We start from the raw sequence: 23,292 nt of genomic DNA, 5'->3' as shown, positions 1-23,292 counted from the left end.
AGCCTGTTCTGTGCCCCCGGGAGGTGGGTGTGGAGGCCTTGTTCCTCAGGGAGGCAGCTCCACCTCGGGATTGAAGGGGTCTCTGGAGCCAGGCGGGAGGCTCCCTGTGGGGTTGGCATGGTGTCCACCCAGCCCCCCTGCCCGGAGGGTCTTCTCCCAGGGGGTCTGGGTGGGAGGGGCCCACAGGGCACTGAAAAATGCAGGGTGAGCAGGGAGATCCTGCAGGTGGCGGAGAAGGGCCCGGGCACTCAAATATTTACCCAGCAGATAGGCCCCTGTGTTCAGCAAACCTAAATAGTTTTCACCAGTTCGTGGTGAAGCCTGGCGGGTCGCAAACTCCCAGGTGTGCGGTGGGGCTGGGGACACGCTGGAGCCCCCCTCCCCCCAGGCAGCAGGGTCTCCTGACCTTCGGCCTCTCCCGGTCTCCCCAAGGCCTGTCTGTCTGGGGCTGTGGCTGCCTACTGACCTTGGCCTAAATCTCAGGGTCTTGGGCTCAGCCCTACGTCCTCAAGTCTGGTAAGGCATCCAGGACAGGAAAGGGAGCTGCTGGGTCCCACTGAGCCCCGTCCCACCCAGGAAGAAGGCGCCAGGCCTGTGAGGATCTCTCTCCCATGAGGACAGCGGAAGCCTGCCTGCAGCCCCGGGCACTTGTCAGACCCCCAGGGCGTCCCGGCCCCGGGGGCGCCAGTCCTCGCCTCTGATGCCGGCGGATTGATGGGGCACACTCCTAGGGCTCAGGGGTGCCTTCTGGGACTCGCACAGACGTGGCTGTTCCCCTACCTCCCGGACCACGGCCACAACAGGCCACGCTCAGGGCCGACTCCTGGGTAGAGGCAGTGCTGAGATGACCCTTGGTCCTGGAGCCCACTGCTGCCCTGAAGAGCAGCCTTGGTCCCATCTGGACAGGTTACCCCGGGCTGTCACGGTGCCAGCACGGCCGGCTGCCGGCCTCCGGGCCTGGCCAGCGTTGTCCTTCAGAGTTCACGTTGTTCTGTCCTGGGGCGGCTCAGCCTGCTCCCCTGTGGTTTCTCCACAGCTGTGGGAAAGACCCCCTTGGAAGCGGCCGGTGGGGGCCGGGGGCGGGGTTCTTGGGGCTCATCATGCCTCCTGGCCGTGGGCTGATGTTCCCCGGGGGTCCTGCACTATGGACGCCGCAGGCCAAGCCCAGAAGCAGGTCTGCAGCTCCTGGAGCCCGGGAGGAGGCTGTGGCATCTGCGGCAGGGGGGGCAGGCCCCTGTGCTCACAGGTGTGGTGGGGTTACACCCTGCAGAGCAGAGCTCGCACGAGTCCGCACCGCCCCAGTCTGTGCCACTGTCATCGTCACCGAGTGCCTCAGGGGAGCTGGGTCTGGGTGAGGAAGCTCTGTCTGAGGGCGGTGGGCTGAGCTGCAGATGGGAGAGCAAAATCCCGCCCTGTAGTGGCCTGAGCGGTCCCTTCCCTTGCTCATGACCATCTCAGGGACTCTGGCGGGCGCTGCCCCCCTTGCCCAGACGCGTCCCCTTTCAGTCCCCGGGGCTGGATCCTTCTCTGCCACAGCCCGCTCACTTTGTCCTCCGCTGAGGCTCACTGAGCAGTGCTGTTCTTGCTGCCCGACTCCCCCAGGGGGTGGCTCTCTGTCTTGCTCACCTCTTTATCACAAGTGTCCAGAGCGTGACTGGCACACGAGACTGCCCCGTGCTTGTGGGCGGAGTGGCTGACGTGGACTCTCAGCAGCTCAGGTTCAGCCTGGCCAGGACATCGGGTTTGTTTTACAACTTGAGATGTTTGCTGAAAAGGGGAAATGGGGTCGTCAGCCCAGAGCAGCTGCCCGTGGCGGGGCTGTCAGCCTGGGAGCGGGTGTCTGATGAGGGTGTGACTCTCCACGTCCCCACTGCTCCTGTGTCCCATGTGCACCAGGGAGCCTCGCCCTAGGACGCTGGCAGGTCGAGGCGGCATCTGGGTCTGTGTCTCCGTCCGTGTCCATGGCCTGCCAGGTGGTGGCTCCTCTGGGTGCCATAGAGAGCCCTAGGAAGAGAGGGCTTACGTCCAGGGGATGCAGGAGTTGGGCAGCGAGGATGAGAACTGTGTCGTCGTGGGGTTGTGACGAGCCTGAGTCCACTCTGGACCCAGTTGAGAAACGAGAAAGTGATCCCTGGCAGGACTGGGGCCTCGTGTCTGCAGGCGCCATCGGGTGGCTTAAGGGCTTCAGGTGGGCTCGGTTCCAGCTTGCTGTGATTTCCCTGGTGCAGCGGACTCGGGGCAGAATCCCCAGGAGTCACAGGGTGCCCACCGCTGGCGGCCATCCCCTAAGTGCTTGTGGCATGACCGAGTGGGGAGGGGCTCTGCAGGATGGCAGAGGAGCTCCCTGCCTGGGGGACGGGGTCCCGGGTGCAGCCGGGCTGTGCTCACTCCTGTGGGGGAGAGCGGAGCTCCTTCCCGCGCTCTTGAGTCAGTGGGTGACAGTTCCACTACCTGGGGCTCTGGTCTGGAGGTGCAGCAGGACCACGACTCCCTCCGCTGCCTCCGCTCGTGACCCTGGGCTTCCTGCGTGGCGGGTGCCACCCCGGCGTAGGTGTGGTAGGTGGTGCTCGCAAGCTTTCCTGTGGAGGGGGTGGTTCTCTCCCTGTGGGCACCTTGCTCCCATCGTCCCCGCAGCCTGGCCAGGCCTCCCTGCCCCCCGGCAGCGTCCAGGTCGGAGGAAAGCTGGAATCTCCGCCCTGGATCGGAACTTAGCTCAGGAGCATCCACATCTCCCAGGAAGCTTTGCAGGACTTGCATCAGGCTGGATTGGGCCCCTTCATTGGTTCATAACTCACTTCTTCAGCAAGGGGAGCTGGCGTGCTTGAAGGCACAGAAAGTGCAGGGTTAGATTATGTACAAAGCGGCTGCTGGCACCCTCTGGCGTGCCCTCGTCCCCTCCTGCTCCCTGCGCCCAGCTGCCGGAGCCATGGCCCTCTACAGCCCTGACCACCTCCCATGCACAGCTCTCTCTCAGAAGTCCAGGCAGCCCTGGGGAGGGCAGAGCCCAGGCCTGACCCAGATGGTCTGCGTCCTCACTGCGGCCCTCGGCCTGGCCCTGGCTGCTCCCAGCCTGGAGTGGGAGGACTCCTGTCCTCAGGTGTGGGCGGGGTGGCTGCTCCCTGTCTCTGGTGACATGTGGCTGGTTCAGGCCATCTGGACACCCAGATCTTGCCCCGTCTGAGTAGGAGGAGCCCTGACGGAGAGACTCCTGTAGATGCTCCCCCCATCCCCGAAGGAGCAAGGGCGCTGCTGCCTAAGCACTTGGCAGACCAGCCCTCCCTCGGCCCCTCTACGGGGCGGCGGGGCGGCCCGCGGGACCCTCACCTGGCGCTGCCCTTCCCTCACAGAGGAGGAGCTCCGGAAGCTGCGCGAAGAAACCAACTCGGAGATGCTGCGGCAGGAGCTGGACCGGGAGCGGCAGCGGCGGATGGAGCTGGAGCAGAAGGTCCAGGAGGTGCTGAAGGCCAGGTGAGGAGGAGGGGAGGCCGGGCGAGGAGGAGGCGAGGCCAGGCGAGGAGATGCTCAGGGCCAGGTGAGGACCAGGTGAGGAGTGGGACCAGGTGAGGTGCCCAAGGTCAGGTGAGGAGGGAGTGAAGGCCAGGTGACACCATCGCCCAGGCAGTGTTGCCCTGTCTGTAGTGGGGGTTCCCTGAGTCAAGATCTTGCTCAAATCCGGAGGTGGCCGGCCCCGGGAGCAGACACACCTCCAGCCCCCTGTGCTGTGTGGCTCCTGCTGGCACCCCGTCTCTGCCCTCCTCGATAGGACGGGGCTGTCACAGTCTCTCCAGGAGTCCTGCTGCCCCTCCCCTCATCCTTTTGGTCTCAGCCGAGAACTCAGGTCCAGTCACCCTCCTGGCTCCTGGGCTGACGGGCCTGGTGACTGTGTGTACATGTGCCCCGGGCAGGGGGCCTGAGGTCTCTGCTGAGTGGGGGTGCCCCCCCAGGCCTCCTCAGCCCTCCCAGCCCCTCCTGGGCCCAGAGCATTATGAGGGTCAGAGGGTGAGTGGTGATTGTGGGCCTGGCCCAGACTCTCTGGGTCAAGTCCTGCCTGTGCCGGTCATGAGCTGTGATCCAGGAACAGTGGCTGCCTTCCTGTGCCTCGGGGCCTTTGTCTGGGGAAGAGGGGGCGGAGGAACCCTGTTCCACAGCAGGAGGGATGGAGGAGTCACGGAGCCTGCCACGAGCGGCCTGGCCGGGCAGGGCCGCCTCACGTCCCCCCAGTCTTGGCCAGCAGTCACCCCCCAGCTCCTGGCAGGGCCTTCCCAGGACCTGAGACCCTGCCCACCCTGCCTCTGCTTTCCCACGCTCACCGCCCTCCCCTGCCCCCACCCGAGCCCCCCGACAGTACTCCTGGCACCGCACCTGTGTCACCCTGCTGTACCCGCGACCTCGGGGTCAGCCTGCCCTGGATGGCCACCTCTTTCCATTGGGGTCCTCCGTCCCCAGGCTGCCAGGTGACACCCCAGCTTCTGGAGGGGGTGACATGGACCGTGCTGCGGGATGGCACTCCTCTGGCATGCGGCCTCCTCCAGTGCCCCACACCTCTGCCTGCATGAACTTGGCCTCTGCTTCGGGGTGCCACCAGCAAGAGGCAGGTCATTCCAGAGGGGTGTTCCCGGATTCTAAGAGCTGTGCTCTTCCCGTCCTGATAAACCCTCATGAGAGTCTCTTCTGTGCGGCATCCCAGCCAGCAGCCTGGTGGATGAGGCCACCGAAGTCCCCACCTCCCTTACGTCCCCTCCGGCCCCACACCACCTTTGTCCAGGCCCTCTGCAGCCTGAGTGGACAGCTCTCTCCAGCTTGGGGCAGCCCAGCCAGAGCCGGCTTCTCCGTGAAGAGGCCGAGTGTCACTGTCCTTCTTGACATTTGTAACCCCGCAGCTGAGGGTTCCAGGAGAGGAACACGCAGGCCAGGACCAGGAAGTAGGAGCTGCGGGTCCGGGGAGCGTGGAGGGGCCGCTCCCCTGCTTTCAGGGCGGGGAGGTTAGTGTTTAGGAACCTTCTGGAAGCTGAGACCTGAAGGAGGAGGGGTGCAGGGAAAGCAAGTTCCGGGCAAGGCCTCCTCCTGCCTGGTCGACATCCTGGTGCCCGTCTGGGTGGGCACGCGCATGGGGACCCCCTTCACCGCGGGGCACACACACATGCGTCACACACACACAGGCTGGGAGTGGAGCATGGTGACTATGTTTACACAAACCTCTGTTTTGGTTTTTAAGAAAATTCTGGGAAAATCACCTTGGTTTAAGCTTACTTGTTAAGGTGAAGGCCGTCTCCAGTTAATGGGTTCAAAAGCACCATGGAGACATTGCCCTTTGACCTCCACCAGCCTGTGGTCTGGTCCTGCCCGGGGCCCTGTCCTGGGGTTTGCTCGCAGGGGGCACCTCCCATGGCTCCTGTGCCCTCCTGGCCACATCGTGGCCTTGGCCAGGGGCGCCAAGTGTGACCGTCCCGTGCGCCCAGCCCGCTCCCCCTTGACACGGGCCCCTGGCATTGCGCTCCGTGTCGGGCTCCGGCGTCTGCCCTAAGGCCTCAGGTCCTTGCCGGCAGGAAAACTAGATTTAGTAAAGCGATTCAGGACGCTCCACTCCAGACTGTTCGGCTGATGATTGAACAGCAATGTAGGTGGCTCAGAGACGTCATGGAAGACCCCCAGTTGTCAGGAATGCAAGGGCCCTTTTCTCGTGGCGTTGTGTTGCTCCAAGGCCACCGGCTCACGTCCCGCTCACCCTGGTCACCCGGAGCTGTGGGCCGGCCCCCTGCTGGGAGCGTTTGGGCTGCGGCTGGCCGTCTTCCTGTCCTCCTTTTAACCTGAAAACATTCACTGCTGCAGCTCTGTGCTCAGTCGGCTTCCTAAGAGGCAGTCGAGTTTCCACACCTGGCATGACAGGAGGGAGGTGAAGTCCCTGCCCCTGGGAGCACCTGCACCCGAGTCTCCAGGCATCTTTCTCTGAAGGCAGCTTGCAGCCCATGAGTACCTAAACACCTGCTCGTCTCTAGCAGGTGATGATGTTGGAACGATCACACAGCCTTTGTGCAGGATCGGTGTCATCAGATGCAAACCCAACAGTAAAACAGTAACACGAAGGACACTCCAGGCAGCCCCAGCCTGCCTGTGGCTTAGCGAGCTGGTGTCCTCCAAGCCTGCAAGTCCTCAGTCGCATGCCTGGGCCTGGGCTTGGGTGGGAGCCTGTTGTTGGTGCTTCCTGGGTGAGCTGCCTCTTCTGGGAATGTCCTGGTGCAGAGGCCTGGATGCCTGCCCAGGAACGGAGGGCACCCAGCCAGGGCACGGGAGTTGCCTGCATGCCCGGCTCCCCTCCTGTTCCTAAAATATCCCCACTGGTCAGCAGCTCTGGACGTGGACGGTTATTTGGGCAGCCTGGCCACGGGGAGCAGGGGGTGTAGAGGCCCAGCGGCCTTCTCCTTGACCATGGCTCCTTTCTCTGGGACCCCCCCTCTGTCCACTGCTTCAGGAGGCTGTCAGTCCTGAGGGGAGGGTTTAGCTTAAGTGGTAGAGTGCATGCTTAGCACACATGAGGTCCTGGGCTCAATCCCCAGTACCTCCTCTAAGAATAAATGTAAGTAAATATAATTACCTACGCCCACCAAAAAAAAAAAAAAAAAAAGGAGGCTGCCGGCCTCACCCCCTGCTTTCCCTGCTCTGTCCTTTGTGCCTCCTGCACTAACACAACATGGCAGTGATGGGTTCCAGTCGCGGGTCACAAGCCCATGGACTGGGTGGGTTCATGGAGATGTTGGAGTGAAGTCACGCTGTGCACACAAAACAGAATGCTGAAGGTGTGCGCGTGGGGAGGGCCTTCCAGCCACGCTGTCTCTGCCCTGGGGGAGCCCTCTGTGCCCCCCAGCCCCCACAAAGGTTTGCCTGGGGTGCCGCTCTTCCCACGTCCCGGGGTCTGCTGGACGGGGGTCCGCAGGAGCAGTGCGGTGTATCAGCAGCCCAGGCCAGTGCCGGGTGAGGAGGGCAGGCGGACTGGCCAGTCAGTGACGGAGCACTGCCCAACGTATGGGGCCAGGCCTTTGGCTGGGGGCCAGTCTGTCAGGGCCTGTGGCTGGAAATCAGGCCCATGGTCAGCATCCAGCAGGTGGACAGGAATTCCAGGGAGGGCTCCGAGGCCAGGTGAGTCCTGTGGTTGGGGACGGCTGGGCTGCAGGGCAGGGAGCCAGGCAGGTGGCTGGCATGGACCGAGCTGGGCCGTGTGTGCAGGGGGCGGGGGTCACTCAGCCTGCGGCTTTGCATGGTGCTTGCTGAACATGCGTGTTGAGAAATCTTTTTCGCTGGCAGGCTAGTTAATTAGTACAAGAGCTAGTTGTTCCGAGCTGAGTAATAAATAAAGACCCAAATGTGTTAAAAGTAACAGGAAGGAAAAGAGTCGTGTGCTTGAGACGCTGTTCATTTGGTCGGCAAGAGCCAGCAGGCGCGCCCATTAGGTGTGCAGCTCTGCGCCTGCCCTCGCAGCCGGCGTCTGAGCCGTCAGGAGCCCAGGGGGCGCCCGGCGGGTCGGAACAGGCACCGCTGTGTGCAGCACAGCTCCCGTGAGAGCCTTGCAAAGCCCCAACACACCTTGAACTGACAGAAGTCTTGCTTCTTCTCTCCCCTCTTTAAGAACCGAGGAGCCGCCAGCTCAGCAGCCTGCGAGAGGCCAGGCCCAGGTCAATAACGGAGCAGGTAGGCCTGCAGGCGGCGGGTGGGCGGGCTCTGTCCCCGGGTGCCCCTGCTCACCTCCGGGGACCTCCTCCCTTGGGTACCGGCTTCGTGTCTCTAATTACCAGTTGGGGAGTCTTCATAGCAGTTGCAAGTTGTTCAAGCAAAACACGACTCTTTTTTCGTGGAAGTGCAAGGCAGCACCGGCCCGGCCCTTCCCCAAAGACAAGTCAGGTCGTGGTCACACTGGCTGCTTGGCCCCAGCCTGCTTGCTGGTTTCCAAAGGCTGGTTGTCCCGACAAGGGGGTGAGTGGGCAGTGGGAGTGCCCCAGCCCCCCAGTCGGAACCCAGAACCCCTTTCAGGGTCTTGTCTTCCCGCCCCAAACTCACGCCCTGTCTCACCCCACACTGCACGTTCTGAAGTCGTCATTCAGAGGATGGCGTGGGAGCAGACTGGGCTTCCATCCAGCTCTCGAGGGACCTGGTCCACAGTGGGCCCTGGGCCACGTGGCCTCACACTAGGGCCCCTGCAGGCTGACTGTGGGTGGGAAGCCCCCTGCCTGGGCCAGGGCTCAGAAAGCTACAGCAGAAGGGCCTTCGGTTAAACCCTGCCTGGCTGAAGATGTGGAAACCCAGGTCCCAGAGGGAAGGCCTCTCCCAGGGTGACCCGCCAGGGGGAGGCTGAGCTGGAACCAGAGCCGGATGCTCACCCTGTTCCCGCCCAGTTCAGGACCTTACCGCACCTGCCTTCCGGAGAGGAAGATGCCCTTCCTGGGGCCCCAGTGCTGGACATGCCACGGGCCAGGTTGCGTGCAGGATTGGCTGCTGCATCCAGTGGGGCAGAGTCCTCTCGGGTTCCCGGGGTTCATGACCACTGGCCCAGGTTCCAAGCCAGGAGCAGCACTAGGGAGCCCCCAGGACCCCTGCTATGGGTGGCAATCAGTGAGCATCCTGCATTTGTGGGAAGTGTCAGAGGAGAGTATTTCCACGCCAGCCCCATGGGTCCCCACAGCCACCTGCTCTGAGGGCCAATCCTTAAGCTGAGGTCCATTCTGATAGCCATGGTCACTGCGAAGTGGGCTCTGTGTGGAAGGCAGGGAGTGTGGTGAAGGGAGGGAAGGACCCAGCAAGTACAGCCCTGAGGATGTGGGGGGTGGGGATGGGGGTCTGCGTGGTGCTGGGACGGGATGGGGCTCAGGAGCGCCGTGAGACCTGTCCACTCGGGCAGTGCGCCTGGCCCCGACCCGGGGTCGGCAAACCACAGCTCCGCATCTGGTTTCACATTTTTAAAATGCTTTTAAATCCTTTTAAACGGTTGGGAAAAAAGCAAAAGAATCTTTGACAATTGAATGTTACACGAGAGTCAGGTTTCAGCGTCGTGAGTAGGGTTTCATGGGAGTGCAGCCGGGCCCGTCCACTGTCCACGGCTGCTCTCCAGGCCCTTGCAGTGCCGGCCCCTGCCTGGACTCTCACCCTAAAAACCCTGGCACACTCCAGGCGGGCGGGGTGTGGGACCCCCCCCAGCCCTCCCCACCCGTCATCTTCTAAGCCTGAGTGGCCTCTGGGCATTTCTGAGCCTCGTGGCCTCTGTGGGTGCAAACCCTGGTCCCTTGGTGCCAGCAGCTCCTGAGCACCTTCACGCCACTGCCTCTAGTTGTGGTCAGACAGCGCCCCCTGCAGGTGACTCCGCCACCTGCCCTCTGCAGAGACAGACTTGTTCCTTGGGATTTCGGCTGGTTTTCTTGAGTCTGATGTGGGTGGCTTTCCAAAGGCCTTGGCCATAAGTAAGCAGAGACCACTTCACTCACTGGAGCCCCCACCAGGACACAGCCCTCGACACACAGGCCCACTGGCTGTCCCCTAGGGACACCTGGCCACTCCCCAGACAAACCAGTGTGCCCAGTTAGACATGGGGGGAGGCTGACACAGCCCCACGATGGGCTGAGAGCCTGCCTGGACGGCGCCTGTGCTGGGGACAGCCTCCAGTAAGCTGGGGGCCAGTGTGAGAAACACGGGGACCCCTGGGGTCTGCGTTGGTTGGTTTGCACCTCGTAGTGAGGTGGGCCAGGCTCTGTTTTCAGGGGCCCGAGCCCTTCAGAGGTCTGGCACGGATGGGTCCTCACCCAGCTCCGTGGGGAGCCCTGGCGCACAGCCCCTGACCCACCCCACAGGCACCCCCACACCTGCCCCTGCCCTTCTGGGGTCCCTCTCAGCCCACCGCCCTCACCGAAACCCCCGCCTCGTCCCACAGACCGGCGGGGCCAGGGGCTGTGCCCCCGCGTGCAGAAGTGGTTCTGTGAGAGGTTCGGGGAGTATGTGGAGGACTTCCGGTTCCAGCCCGAGGAGAGCACGGTGGAGGCGGACGAGCCCCTCAGCGCCCGGAGGTGAGACACTCGTGGGACTGGGTGGGGGCACCCAGGGCAGGGAGCCTGGGGCTGGTGGGCCTGGTCCCTGCACCGAGGCTTGAGAGCCAGGCCGGGTCTCGGTACAGCAACGAAGTGGGACGGCTGTCGGGGCGCCCTGGGCCAGCCGTGCAGCTGCCCTGGCAGGAAGGGCCTCTTTGGGGCCAGCAAGCTAGGCTGGCAGGTTTCACAGGGGCAGCTGCACAGCCGTGTCCCCTACTCAGTGTTCGGACTCGTGCTTCTCGTGGGGTGGTGGGCTCACAGCCCTGGGCCTTGCTCGTGGGGACACACACCTGCTGGGTGAACCTCGGGCCCTAGGGACTCTGAGAGCCCCCTGCAGGCCTGGCCCCCCTCTCAGACACGGGTGGGGGCATGTGGGCAGGAGACGAGGGACCTGCCCCAACCGAGGGAGCAGCAGTGGGGTCCCGGGTCAGCTCGGGCTCCCCTAGTGCTGTGGGGTCAGCGACGCCGTTCCAGGTGAGTCAGGGCTGGCGCTCACCTCTCCCTCTCTCCTAGGCTGACCGAGAACATGAGGAGGCTCAGTAAGTACCTGTTTGTCTCCGTGGGGCCGTGCAGTCCTTGGGGCTAAGCTGCCTGTGGGTGTGGGTGGCCTGAGGAGTGACTGCGGTCTTGTGCGGACCTGGACTGCCCTCCAGAGAGACATTTGTCAGGAATTCCCACCCAGCCTTCTTCCTAAGGCCTACCCATCTGTCCATCCGCCCTGGCCCACAGCTAGAAGCAGGTTCCCTCCAGGTCTGGAAGCCCTGGTGAGAAGTGGTTCTTCCCCCAGACACTTGCCAGGCCCATGGCGTGTGAACAAAGCCCCCAGCCCCGCTGTTCCCGCCTAGGGGCACTGGCGGGCCACAGATGGTGTCTCCCTGTGGGGGCGAACGACAGCGGACAGCACCGGGATGGCCTGGGGTTGGGGCGCCAGGGGCCTGCGACGGCTGGGGTTTGCTCTGCTCGTTTTGGTTCTGCATCCCCCCCGTCAGCTGGTGCAGCCGGCGGGGCTGGCCGGGTGTGTCCGAGGGCCGGGCGAGCCCTGGCCTGACTGGTCTGTCCTGTCCCCAGAGCGCGGCGCCAGGCCTGTCACCAGCTTTGTGAAGAATCTCTCTGCCTTATCCGACTGGTACTCCGTCTACACGTCGGCCATCGCCTTCACCGTGAGTGCTCCCCGCGGGGTGGGTACCCTCCCCGAGGTTTCCCGGGGCCCAGCCCGGCTGCGTGGGCCAGCGCTCAGCATCCCCACCTGTGAGGTGGGTGTGCCAGTGCCACCCAGCCTCGGGGCTGGCCGGGGGTCTCCCTGCCTGCCCAGAGACAGCCCCACCACAGCGTCCTCAGGAGAGGGCCCTGTGGGGCTTGCGGCTGGGTTTCCCCGGTGGGCTGGGGAGAGGGCTGTGGGGAGGCTTGTCTGCCTGTGCGGAAACCAGGGGTCCCTCCCATCAGGCACCAGGGGTGGGGGTGGCTCCTGCCACTGGCCTAGGGACCAAGCTGGCCTCTGTGAAGCCACCAGTCGTGAGGAAGGTAGGAGGCATCGGGCCAGCATCCCAGGGGTACTTTGGGGAAAACAGGCCCTGCCGCCCAGCCTGAGTTGTCCTGCTCCCAGTGGCTGCTCCCAGCCCCATGCAGGGAGACCCTGCCGTCCAGTGGGAGGAGGATGTAGGCTGCCCACTGGCCTGCTGGGCCCTGAGGCCAGAGAGGGACGGCCGCCACTTCGAAAGGCCCCATCTCTACAGAGACCCCTGCCCCCAGGTGACCTCAGCCAGGGAGGGTTCTGAGGACCACCCTGAAGCTCCAGGGGCCCACCGTCCATGGGAGAGATAAGCATTGCTCACGGTCACAGAGAACAGGCCTTGCTAGCAGGGGCCAGCCCCCTTCACTGGGAGGTCACCTTCCGCCACCGTTCACAAGCACTTTGCTGCTTCCGGTCCCCAGATCCTTACTTCCGCCTGTGTTTCGTGGCTGGGGCAGCCCTGCCCATTCAGACCCCCTGCCGGGCCTCCGCCTGAGCTCACTGCTTCCATCCCCTGCCTGCACAGGCAGCCTGGAGGCCTGGTGCAGGGTAGGATGTTGGGGTGCTGGCTCCGTGATGCCTTGAGCTCCCGCAGGTGTGGCCCCACCAACCTTGTGGGGTCAGCTCTCCGCCTGTGCTTACGGAGGCGGCCCGCCCTGCCCTGCCAGCAGCTGCCCCACCCCACCTCCTCCCCAGCTGGGTTCCATCTCCACTGGCAGCTCTTAGGGAGGAAGCAGCCCTTCTCTGGTTTCTCTGGGGTGCAGGGTTCTCGGGCCTCAGGAGAGCATCTGGGCTTGGTCTCCCCACCTCCTCCGAGCCTACACCCGGAAGGGAGGGAGGGGTCTGGCCCACCTTGAGCCACACTGTCAGGTCGCTGACGTCTCCCACCCGCTTCCTCTCCGAACCCGCAGGTGTACATGAATGCTGTGTGGCACGGCTGGGCCATCCCCATGTTCCTGTTTCTGGCGATTCTGAGGCTGTCCCTCAATTACCTTATAGCCAGGTGGGTGCTGTACATGCTGGCTGTGCCGTCTCCCCACGTCACACACATGTGGCTCGGGCCATCGTCCTGGGTGGCTGTCCTCTTGCAGGCTCCTGAACCCCCAGCAGGATGGTCCACTGGGGCCGGCAACTCTGACCTGCATGTCCTGGCTGCAGGGTCATGCCAGCTCCCCCCCGCCATGTGCTGCTTTAGGGCAGGAAAGGCCCCCCCCAGACCTCGGCAGTGACCTCCCAGTGTCGGGTTGCTGGAGCTGCAGTGGCTCTGAGCCCGGGAAGTCCCGCTGGTGAGGGTGCAGGTGGCAGCAGGGTGGGGGCTCCGAGGGGCTGGTCAGGGGTCCCCAAGCCCAGGGTCAGGCTCTGCCTTTCCTTTGTGCTCTCCGAGCACCCTCTTTCCACCTCGAGGCTGGGGGCTCTGTTGGAAGCCAGCAGGCTGTGGTGGGAACCCCTTGTCCCCAGGCCCCTGGGTCTGTGTGGACCTGAGGGCGCCCCACGGGGGGGGCCTCAAGCTCCCACCAGAACTCAGAGGCGGCCCCACCTGCCCCTGCTCAGCCGCCGGAAGCCTCCGGAAGTCACGCTCACACGCCCGCTCTCCTCCGTGCTCCTCCCTGCCCGCTTAGGCCGGTTCACTTGGAAACGTTTTCTGTAGAAAAGAAAACCTTTAAAGGCTTGCGAAGGGTCCTCCGGGCCCCGACTAGACATGCTTCACTGAAGTCCTCACCGCTGCAGCTTCGCTGACTTACTCTGAGAGGCCCAACCCCTCTGGGTACTTGAAGTCTGTCTCCCACCGAGGAGGGTCCCTGAGGGAGTGGCCGGTGGGGTGACTGGGACCGTCTGCTCTCAAGGCCCCAGGAGCGGCCCAGGCAGTCTCGGCAGGGGGCCGGGTGTTTCTGAAGCCCATGTCCCCAGGGCTGGCCGGCACTCCCTGGGGTGCCTCCCCGTGGGGAGCACAGGGCGGGTGATTTGATATTTTCTCTCTGACTCCATCACCTGCGGACGACGCTGTGTTGAAGGCCTGCTGTCTCTGTTTTCCAGGGGCTGGAGGATACAGTGGAGCATCGTGCCTGAAGTGTCTGAAGTGGTGGTGAGTCCCAGGAGGGGCGCCGTCTGCAGGGCTTAGGCCTTTGCCCACCAGCCCCGTTCGGAAGGCCGCTGATTCCCCAAGGCCTCCCGATGCAGCTGCGTGGACACCCTCGGGGAGCCCTGCCTGGCGAGGAGAGGTCGGGGAGGAGGAGGCCAGCTGCCCTGAGCCTGGAGCCCCGTGCAGCTGCACCCTGACCCCTCGCCAGCTGATGCCCGAGTGCCCCTCACTGGCCTGGGCTTGGCCTGACCCGACCCTCCTCAGCTGGGATGTGACGTAAGGGGGGGGGCAGTGAGGGGGCCACCTCAGCCCCTCACAGACTCCTGTGTGGGGAGGTGAACCAGGGGCTGGACCAGTGGACGTGTGGAGCAGGGGTCAGCAGGCTACCTGTGGCCTGTTGCCTGATCTTGTAAATAACATTATATTAGCACACACCGTGCCCGTTTGGTTACGCCTGGCAGTCACGTTGAGTTGCTGAGACACTGTCAGGCCTGCAGAGGCGCGTGTGCTGGCTGTGGGCCCGTGACAGAGAAGTTGGCTCACGGGGCAGAGCCGCTGGGTGTGGCCAGGAGCGAGGCCATGGTGCCTCTGTGACCCGTGTCAGATGTTTGAGTACCTACTGTGTGCATGGAACATGCAGTAGGGGTGGGGGATGTCCGTGGTGTCTGCAGGGGCCCCTTTAGGCAGGGCTTGGGGAGGGCGTCTCAGGGGAAACAAGCCTGTGCCCGTTTGGACCTGGTACCTGGAATAAACTCAGGCAAGCAGGGCGAGGTCAGGCCCCTTCCTGCTGGGGCTTCAGTTTCTCTGCTGTAACGTGAGACATGGGGGGCTGCGGGGTCCCAGGTGCACCTCTGATCTGTCTAAACGTGAATCGGAGCCTCAGTGCTGCCTGCAGGGGGGACCAGAGGGGTGCTGCTGGAGCAGCTGCCTGTGCTGTCCGCTGGGCCTGCAGGGATGGCCGTCCCACTGGCTGCATCTGAGCAGCCAAGACCCTGGTGCTGGGGCCGGGAGGCCTCCTTGCTGTTTTTGTCAGTGATTTCTCTGACCTGTTGAATTTCAGTGGAAATTCTCTTTCCCCTTTGACTGAAGGAGCCTCCAAAGGAAGACCTGACCGTGTCCGAGAAGTTCCAGCTCGTGCTGGACGTCGCCCAGAAAGCCCAGGTACTGCTGCGGGCTCTGGCCGGGTGCCTCCGGGTGAGCCTGTCCAGTGGGGGGACCCCAGCACCCCAGAACTCCAGGCCCGGCTCGTCCACTGTCAGCTCAGCAGTCAGCCTGTCCACTGGTCCCTCGCTGACACCCAAGACCACCTGGTTGGTGGAGAGGGTCCCCCTGGCTTCGAGTGGCGGCCAGCACCCCAGCTGGTGGAGCCCCTCCCGACCAGAGCCAGACAGGCTCCCGAGAGAGTGTGGGCCTGGGGCCCCCGTGGTGATCAGCCTGTTAATCTGAGATTCAGACCAGACCGGGCACTCAGCCCTGAGGCTGAAGCAGCTGGGTGGGGCCACAGGGCTCTGGGCTCCGGCTGCGGCCTCCCAGGTGCTGTGCGCCCCCCCCCCACCCCGGCATGGCCGCGCGGCCCTGGGGGTCTGTCGTGACGCAGCCGCTGCCCCCACAGAACCTCTTTGGCAAGATGGCCGACGTCCTGGAGAAGATCAAGAAGTAAGTGGGCCCTCCGGCCCTCCCGCCACGCCGTGGGTGCGGCCCCGCCCAGCTGACCGGCCCTCTCCCTTGCAGCCTGTTTATGTGGGTCCAGCCCGAGATCACGCAGAAGCTGTACATCGCGCTGTGGGCCGCCTTCCTCGCCTCCTGCTTCTTCCCCTACCGCCTGGTGGGGCTGGCCGTGGGTAAGGAGATGCCCGCCTGGCCAGACCTGCCGCTCCACGGTGCAGCCCAGGGCCCAGGCGCCTGCCGCTCCCACACACCTGCCCCAGGCCTTGGCCACCAGGAAGGAGGCATTCCTCCCTCCATGCCTCTTCCAGGGGCTTTTTATCAAAACGTCTGAATTTGGGAGGAACAAAGGCCACGGCGTGTGGAGGCACTGCTACGGTTTCTTAGGTCAAACTTGTTTTCTGCCAGCTGAGGGGGAGGGGCTGGTGGACCCGAGGCCCTGGGTGGGTGCCATGGTCACCTCTGAGCACTCGGGGGCTCGTGGGCTCTCAGGGGACGGCGTCAGGGACGTGAGAGGTCAGGCGTGAAGGCAGGAGAGACCTGGGGTGGGAGATGGCGTTGGGGGGGGGCCTGCAGCATGGGGAGCCTCAGAGTGTGTGCCAGGTGTGGGGGGCTCGAGGGGGTCAGGGACAGTCGTGGGCCGGGGCAGAGGGCGTGTGCGGTGGGCCCTGGGGGTGGGCGGGTCCTGGGGGTTTAGGAAGCGGAGACGGCAGGGTTTGTGGTGGATGGGGGGTGGGCAGGGAGCCGGGTCGGGGTTTGCCCTGAGCTGCTGGGCAGGTGGTATGGCTGCTGCTCAGTGTCACCAGGGAGGTGGCAGGAGCACTCAGGTGGAACGGCGCCTCGTCTGCTCCTCCAGGGCTCTACGCTGGAGTCAAGTTTTTTCTCATCGATTTCATCTTCAAGCGCTGCCCGAGGCTGCGGGCCAAGTACGACACCCCCTACATCATCTGGAAGAGCCTCCCCACCGACCCCCAGCTCAAGGAGCGCTCCAGCGCCGCCATGTCGCGCAGGGTAGGCCCCGCGCGGGCGGGGAGGGATCAGGCCCAGCCCCGCCCCCTCACACCCGGCCCGCAAGGGTGCTGGGGTCTCCCGATTCTCTGGGACCCTTGAGACAGATGACTGTGGGGCTCTGCTGCTCCCAAGGTCCCTGACGGACGTCCGGGGGCCCAGCCACCTGAAGGCCCCTCAGGGACCCGCCCACAGACTGGCTGGGGAGTAGACCCTGCTGAGCCAGGCTGACCCCAGGCCAAAGGCAGGAAGGGGAGGGGCATTGGCCTTGACTGTCAAGGACCTGGGGGCCTTGGGACCAGGGAGCCCTGGGAGTGACCACTCCGTGGGTAGGTGCTGGGTCCCTGCTGTCCCTGGCTCTGAGGCTCTGGCAACAGGGCCAAGGTGGGCATGTTTTATGCTCACAGGCTGGGACTGGGGCCCTGTTTCATTCATAGTGGAAGGCCAGGTGGGCGTTGGCACTGTGTCCAGAGCCGGGACGTGGTGGGCAGGCTGGCCTTGGTCCTCTTCTTGGGGTCTCAGACGAGTGGGGAGGTTCTGGGCTCAGTAGGACTCCCAGGGAGGTGTAGGAGGGCTTCCTGGAGGAAGTAGCATTGGCTTTCAGTCTGGTGTGTAAGTGATCCCTAAGGATAGAGTGTCCAGTGACCCATCGATGCTTCTATCAGTGGAAGGGAAGCTCTGGGTCAAGTGTAGTTTCTTGGACAACAAAGCTTGTTGAGGACCCAAACTCATAAGCCAGGTGTGCAGGTGGGCAGGCCGGAGCAGCCCGCACCTTGGTGAGCCGGTGGATGGCTCTGGTCATACAGGCGGAGGTGGACCTGAGGGGTGAGGCACAGGAGCAGCCAGTCTGGCTCTCCCTAACAGTCACAGACTGGAGGGGCTGGGCAGTGGGCTTCCCGGGGCGGAGGGCGCCCCGCCAGGGTGTCGCAGGGCCCTGTGTCAGCACGTACAGCTCACTCAGCTGGTGTTTATGACCTCATGTCACGTGGACCCCCGCCTTTTCTTTTGTCTCGGTCATACGTGTCTGTTGACCTTTCCGGCCAGCTGTCAGCGCACGACAAGGTACGGTGTCCGTGTGGGACCGCCTCTTCCCGCTGTGCCCTGATGCTGTGAGGTGCAGTGCCTTGACTCTGTTTGACTTACTATTGCTGCTTTTGGCGGCCTGTCCCATGGCCGGTTCTGGTTTCTGAAATTTTGGCATGAGCTGCTGGACCACATGTGCTGGGCTGGGCTCAGCACAGCGTCTGGGGGCAGTGACTTCACCGGGGGAGAGGGGCAGCCCCCTCCCCAACAGCTGGGCTTCTCTGCCCAGAAGGAGGGCTTGTGGGACGAGGACCAGGCACCAACGGGCCTTTTGGGGGGTGTGCACCCCACACCTGGGTGCCCCCTGCCTCTCGCCTCGTCCACGCTTGCAGCTGGCCCCGGGGAGGCCGCGCGCACCCCGGCCCCCCTGCCCGCTGTCGGGCCGCGGGGCTGACGTGCCTGTGCACTCTCGGCAGCCACAGACCGCTGCCTCGCGGACCTACGCCTCCAGCGCACCCGCCGGCCTGAGCAGGGACGAGGACCCCGGCCGCGTCCACGGCACCAGGAAGGGCAACTTCCATGAGATCTTCAACCTGACGGAGAGCGAGCGCCCACTGGCAGGTGCGTGCGGGACACGTCCGCGTTCAGGCCAGGTGGGGCTGCCCTGCCCCAGGGCCGGGGGCCTGGCGGCGGGGACCCAGGAGAGCTGCCTGCCATCTTCTTCCTGAACTTGCTGGGTGGGCGGGTTGGAGGGGCAGGTAGGCCTGCGGTGAGTGGTTTGACAGCAGAAAGGCAGGCAGCCTGCCCCCGAGCAGAGCCCACCAAGCGGGCATCCCAGCCTCAGGGTCACGCGTGCCGGTGCTGCCCAGTCCTGCCCTGGATAAGCTGGTGCACACTGGGGCTACCTGGAGAGCCGGGTGGTGACAGGCAGGTTGGAGCCCAGGGCCCTGGCCATCCTGTCCTCTCTGAAGTGCCCACCTTGCTGGGCTCTCGCTGAAGGGGCCTTCAGTGTTTTGGCACCTGCCGTGTGTGATACCAGCTACAGAAAGCAAACTTGGGAGAATTCCAGTCTTGACCTCCTGAACCCTCGTCCTGCGGACCTGGACCACGAACCATGTGCTCTGAGAGCCAGGGCTGCAGTTTGATTTAAATCAAGCTGTTCTTTAAAAACCACACAAAGTCCTGTGCATTCCTGGGGGAGGGGCAGCGCCTGCTGCCCAGGTGCTCTCAGTCGCCACTTTGTCTGTGATCCCACTCTCCTCCCACCCTGGGTGGAGGATGAACGTCGGTCCTTGAAAAGCCAGCACTGATGGTTCCAAGGTCAAACCAGAAGGAGGCTCTTTCCAGCGGGGAAGTCACGGCCATGTTGTCCCCTTCAGTGTGTGAGAACGGCTGGCGCTGCTGCTTGATCAACAGGGACCGGAAGATGCCGACCGACTACATCAGAAACGGGGTCCTGTACGTGACGGAGAAGTGAGTGAGGCGGGCGCATCCCCGGGGTGGGCTGCGGGTGCTGTGACCCCCACGGTTAGAGGTCCAGGGCGGCCCGGGGCTGGGGCCCCCGAGTCCCGTGACCGGCCTGAGCCGGCAGTGCCGTCCCTTCCCCAGGCCCCGGGATGGCCCTGGTCTGGGCTGCTCAAGCCACGTGGCTGGAGCTGTGCGGTCCCGCCCACAGGGGTCCCAGCCCCGGGGCAGCAGGCAGGATCTTAGTTAGTTTCCTTCTGGGGTGTGGCAGCCAGGCGTGGGAGGTGGGGGAGCAGGTCCAGGGTGGGCTCTGTTCTCAGCATTGGGGGCCCTCGGCCACCTCATCCCCTACCCTCAGCCAAGGAGCCACCCCTCCCCCTCTACCCTTTCTTGGGGGGAACTGGCTGAGTAGACCCCTGGCTGGGCCTACGGGACACTCGCATCTCTGGTCGGGGTCTCAGTGATGTGCCTGTCATAGGAACGTGAATCAGGGCCAGCACAGAGCAGTGGGTTTTTAACTCGAAAAGCCCTGAGACCTTTGTAAAAGTAAAATCTTTCGTGAGAGGCCAGCACACTGTGGCAGGTTGGGGGGGCCTCCGTCTGGGGCTGGGGTGGCAGCGGCCGGCAGGGTCCCCTCTGGTTCACGTGCTGGGTTGGGCTCTGTCTTCCCTCCTCTCCTGCCCCGGGTAGTTACTTGTGCTTTGAAAGCTCCAAGTCCGGCTCCTCCAAGAGAAACAAAGTCATCAAGCTGGTGGACATCACAGACATCCAGAAGGTGGGTGCAGCCCCTGCCCTGCCATGCCCCCCCCCAGGCTTAGGAACACATGGTTGAGTTGGAGGTCGGGTGCGTTGAGAATGGGGGTGCCCTCTGGAGACTCCGGCGGCATCGCCCCTGCCCGCATCAGGGCTCCCCTTCCAGAAGGTGTTTCTGCAGAACCCCGCGGCGCCGCCAGGCAGTGTCCCTGCACCACGGGCTTCCTCTCCTTTGCTGGCCCTCCCCGGGGACCAGCACCGGCATCCTCGCAGACAGGAGGGGAGGCGCGGTGAGGTGGGCCCAGGCCCTGAGCCCGCTCCAACCGCTGTGCAGTCTGCCCCTGTCCCTGACCCGGTGCCTCAGGGCAGGCTGCCCCTGCTCCAGTGTCTTCTAGCACTGTCCGTCCTGTCTGGGGCAGGCACAGGTGTGTGCAGTGCCCGGAGGAGGGGCCGACACACAGACTTGGCAGGGGAGCCGGGCCCACCCGTGCCCCTCTGAGCACCGTGGGGGGGCCCTGTGGTCAGCTTGGTGGCAGCTGCTTCCCTCTAGTGGTGTGTCCGGGCACCCACGCCGTGGCTACGACAGATCCCTCCCACTCTCCGTCCATCCGTCCATCCCTCCATCCCAGAGAGAAGGCGTGTGGACGGCGGGGTCTGAGGAGCAAGACCGGGCAGGGGGCCTGTTGCTCACACGCAGCGGCCCTGCCATTAGTGCCAGGGCGGGATGGGGCGCTTGGAGGCCTGGTTTCTGAGTCACAGTCCGTCCTTGTCCTCTTGTGGCTGGGAAGGCCCGGGCCCGCATGGGCCTTGCCATCTGGGGCTCCATGGAGAATACCCTGGGGCGTGGGGGGGGGGTGGGGGGTGGCTGGGCAACGTCCCTGTCCCCAGGTGACGCCTGTGCTGTTGGCTTTCAGTACAAGGTCCTCTCTGTCCTCCCGGGGTCGGGCATGGGGATTGCCGTGTCGACGCCATCAACCCAGAAAGTAAGTTCTGGGCGGGGCAGGGCGGGGCAAGGAGGGGGTGGGTGGGCGCGGGGACATTCTTGGGGTGAGCTCAGAGCCCCAGGCTGGCCAGGTTTGCAGCTGGATGGAGCAGCCTGGGAAGCCCCTCCCTCCTGGGCAGCAGGGACCCTGAGGCTGAGCCCAGCGCAGGTGCCCAGGGAGGGAGGGGTGGTGCTGGGAGCCGGGCTTCGGGGCCGCGTGGACCTGGCCGAGGGCGGGCTCACCGACAGTGCGCCCTCCCGCCAGCCGCTGGTGTTCGGGGCCATGGTGCACAGAGACGAGGCCTTCGAGACCATCTTCAGCCAGTACATGAAGATTACGGCGGCGGCGGCGGCCGGCAGTGACAGCTAGTGTCGGGTCCCGGACGTGGCTGGAAGCTTTTCTTTTTTCAGCAGTTTGGTAGTGGAGAAAAATTGGACATCCTCGTGATTTTTTGCAATAATCCCCCGATCTGTGGTTTCTCTTGTGTTGACCCTGCGTTTCACAGACCCCTCGCACAGGGGTGGGGCTCTCGAGGGAGGCCCGTCTCGTGGACGTCTGTGGACACAGCGGGCAGAGGGGCCTCGGAGGCCACCGGGAAGGACGACACACGGGACAGAGCGCGCGCGCCAAGCACAGCTGCTCCTCTGTTCCCGCCTGGGCGGGGCTGGCCGCACAGCCAGGCCTCGGGGCCAGCAGCTCTTCCGCACCAAAGCCATACTGAGGAGCACGCGCGGCCCCTCCCTGGGTGAAGGACGTTGGCGACGAGGGGTGCAGAGGGCCCTTAGCAGCCACCGTGAGCAGCCAGCCCTCGGGGGAGACCCCGTGCGTGTCCCGGCCAGGAGGCCTGTCCTGGGCATCCGACCAGGACACTGGTGTGTGGGGCAGCGCACCCGTTCAACACGCCGCGCTTCGCAGGGGCCCAGGAGGGCAGCCGCGTCGGGGGCACCGGGCTTCGGGGCTCGCGCTGGCCTCCAGGCCGGGTCGGGGAGGGAGGGGCTCGGGGTGGGAGCGGACAGCCTGCCCCTGCGGGCTGCACGGGGGTCCTTAGGAGCCGCCGGCTTCGGGGCACAGCCGTGAGCAGGGACCAGGGCTTTGGAGCCGCAGCCCCGGCGCCCACACACGCAATGAAGCCCCAGCCCTCTTGGAGGCCGGAGCAGGTGTCTCCCAGGCCCGGTTCTTACCGGTCAGCCCTTTAAGGTGGCGGGGCGTGGGGACAGCACAATGGCCTCAGAGAGGGACACGGGAGGAGCCCGCCAGGCCAGCGAGGCCGCCTTCCCGCTCAGCACATGTTCAGTGCGGGCCCCTCTGGTTCCTTGGCTTGTCCTGAGTCCTCTGGGTGTCGCTGAGGTGGATTTTTGAAGAAACAGAAGATTATATTTTTTACAGAGAGCAAGCTGTTTTTCTTATTTTTGTATCATTTTTCAGATGTAATTTTTACCTTTGCTCTGATCCTCATTTGCTGGTGGCATCGCTCTTGTCACCCCGTCACAGGGGGGACCTGCCCACCAGCCAGACGAAGCACACGCCCCAGCCCCTGGGTGAGATCTTGGAGCCCCAGGGCCCGCCCGGCTCTCAGTCACACGGCCCTCGGCATTCGGGTGATTCTGCAGGTTGATCTTTAGTAGATGAAGGCAGAGCCCACCCTGACCCTGGCTTTGGCCCCATGGTCAGCGCCGGTGGACCGGTCTTCCTGGGCCCCTGAGGCCCTGGGGACACACCCAGCCTGTGCCTGAGGCAAAGCAGGGGGGGCTGAACTGGCCCAGGAACGGCTGCAGTGGACAGGGAGTCCGGGATGCTGTTTAAATCCTCTCCCTCGGGGCTGCCGTGGGGCCAGCGCGTGTCCCTGTAAGGCCCCTGTCCCCAGGTGGGGCGGGCGGGCCCTGCAGCGCGGCCTGCCCTCTTCAGAGCGGCGTGGTTGGCGGGAGTCCCTTCTGAAGACGGAGGGAGATGAAGGCTGACCACGCGCTGGGGGTGCTGCCCCCAGCTGTGCGGGGCCGCCGGCAGGCCCTTCCCGGGAGCCCAGGACCTTTGTCAGGAAGAGGGCACACCTGTGCAGGCTCGGGGCTCCCCGACAGAGGGGACCTGCAGCTTTTATTGAATTGTGTGAATCTGGGCAGATACTTAATTTCTGCAACTAATCACTGAACTAGAATGAATGTTAAATTTTTTATGTCTGAAGCTTGAGTCTATTTTGGATCTGTACATAATCGTTACCTGTGTAACTTTTGTTCAACAAAGGATTGTACTGTATGAACTGATGAAAAAAAAACATGCTGTAACTTTTTTTTTTAAAAGAAAACCTTGTTTAAAGAAAAAGTCTTGTATAAATTATAATTTTTATTTAAATAAACCTGAAATGCTTTGTGCTCAGGGGCGGGGGGGGGGCAGCTCGGTTTTGCTGGTAGGGTCCCCATGCACTGTGGGCGGCTGGACTGGGACAGGCTGACACCACTGGCCCCTTGGGGTGGCCCAGGGCCCCTGTGGCCACTAGCACTGAGGGGCAGTAGGGATTTCGGCAACAAGGCCAAGGAGTGAGGTGGGCGTCCAGCGGGATGGCGAGAAGCTGGGAGGCTGGTGGCTGGTGGCCGGCAGGGAGGGGCATGCAGGGGCCAGTGCTCGGGGCAGCAGGGAGTGGCGGTGGGGGTGCCCAGAGATGGGGCAGAAGCAGCACCTTCAGTTTGGGGTCCAGGTCCTGGCCCCACCCAGAGGTGCCTTCCCTGGGGGCCGTGGGCATCTCTGGGA

At 64.1% G+C, this 23,292-nt stretch overlaps 1 protein-coding gene across 2 annotated transcripts in view; it reads left to right on the top strand.

The window, feature by feature from the left end:
• Positions 1 to 22,900, top strand: part of GRAMD4 (GRAM domain containing 4) — a 68,574-nt gene extending 45,674 nt beyond the window's left edge. For both annotated transcript variants that reach the window (XM_031463472.2, XM_064491355.1), the window contains exons 4-19: positions 3,348 to 3,468; positions 7,622 to 7,683; positions 9,911 to 10,043; positions 10,578 to 10,603; positions 11,133 to 11,224; positions 12,486 to 12,577; positions 13,609 to 13,657; positions 14,744 to 14,815; positions 15,267 to 15,310; positions 15,386 to 15,495; positions 16,176 to 16,330; positions 17,827 to 17,971; positions 18,730 to 18,823; positions 19,505 to 19,589; positions 20,482 to 20,550; positions 20,815 to 22,900. In XM_031463472.2, the coding sequence (XP_031319332.2) occupies positions 3,348 to 3,468; positions 7,622 to 7,683; positions 9,911 to 10,043; positions 10,578 to 10,603; positions 11,133 to 11,224; positions 12,486 to 12,577; positions 13,609 to 13,657; positions 14,744 to 14,815; positions 15,267 to 15,310; positions 15,386 to 15,495; positions 16,176 to 16,330; positions 17,827 to 17,971; positions 18,730 to 18,823; positions 19,505 to 19,589; positions 20,482 to 20,550; positions 20,815 to 20,919 (1,454 nt within the window). In that variant the 3' untranslated portion in view covers positions 20,920 to 22,900. The remainder of the gene's footprint in view (positions 1 to 3,347; positions 3,469 to 7,621; positions 7,684 to 9,910; positions 10,044 to 10,577; positions 10,604 to 11,132; positions 11,225 to 12,485; positions 12,578 to 13,608; positions 13,658 to 14,743; positions 14,816 to 15,266; positions 15,311 to 15,385; positions 15,496 to 16,175; positions 16,331 to 17,826; positions 17,972 to 18,729; positions 18,824 to 19,504; positions 19,590 to 20,481; positions 20,551 to 20,814) is intronic.
• Positions 22,901 to 23,292: the final 392 nt, after the last annotated feature.

This window comes from Camelus dromedarius, chromosome 11, assembly GCF_036321535.1.
Source record: "Camelus dromedarius isolate mCamDro1 chromosome 11, mCamDro1.pat, whole genome shotgun sequence".
NCBI classification, from domain to species: Eukaryota; Metazoa; Chordata; class Mammalia; order Artiodactyla; family Camelidae; genus Camelus; species Camelus dromedarius.
This window is presented reverse-complemented; position numbering and strand designations above follow the sequence as displayed.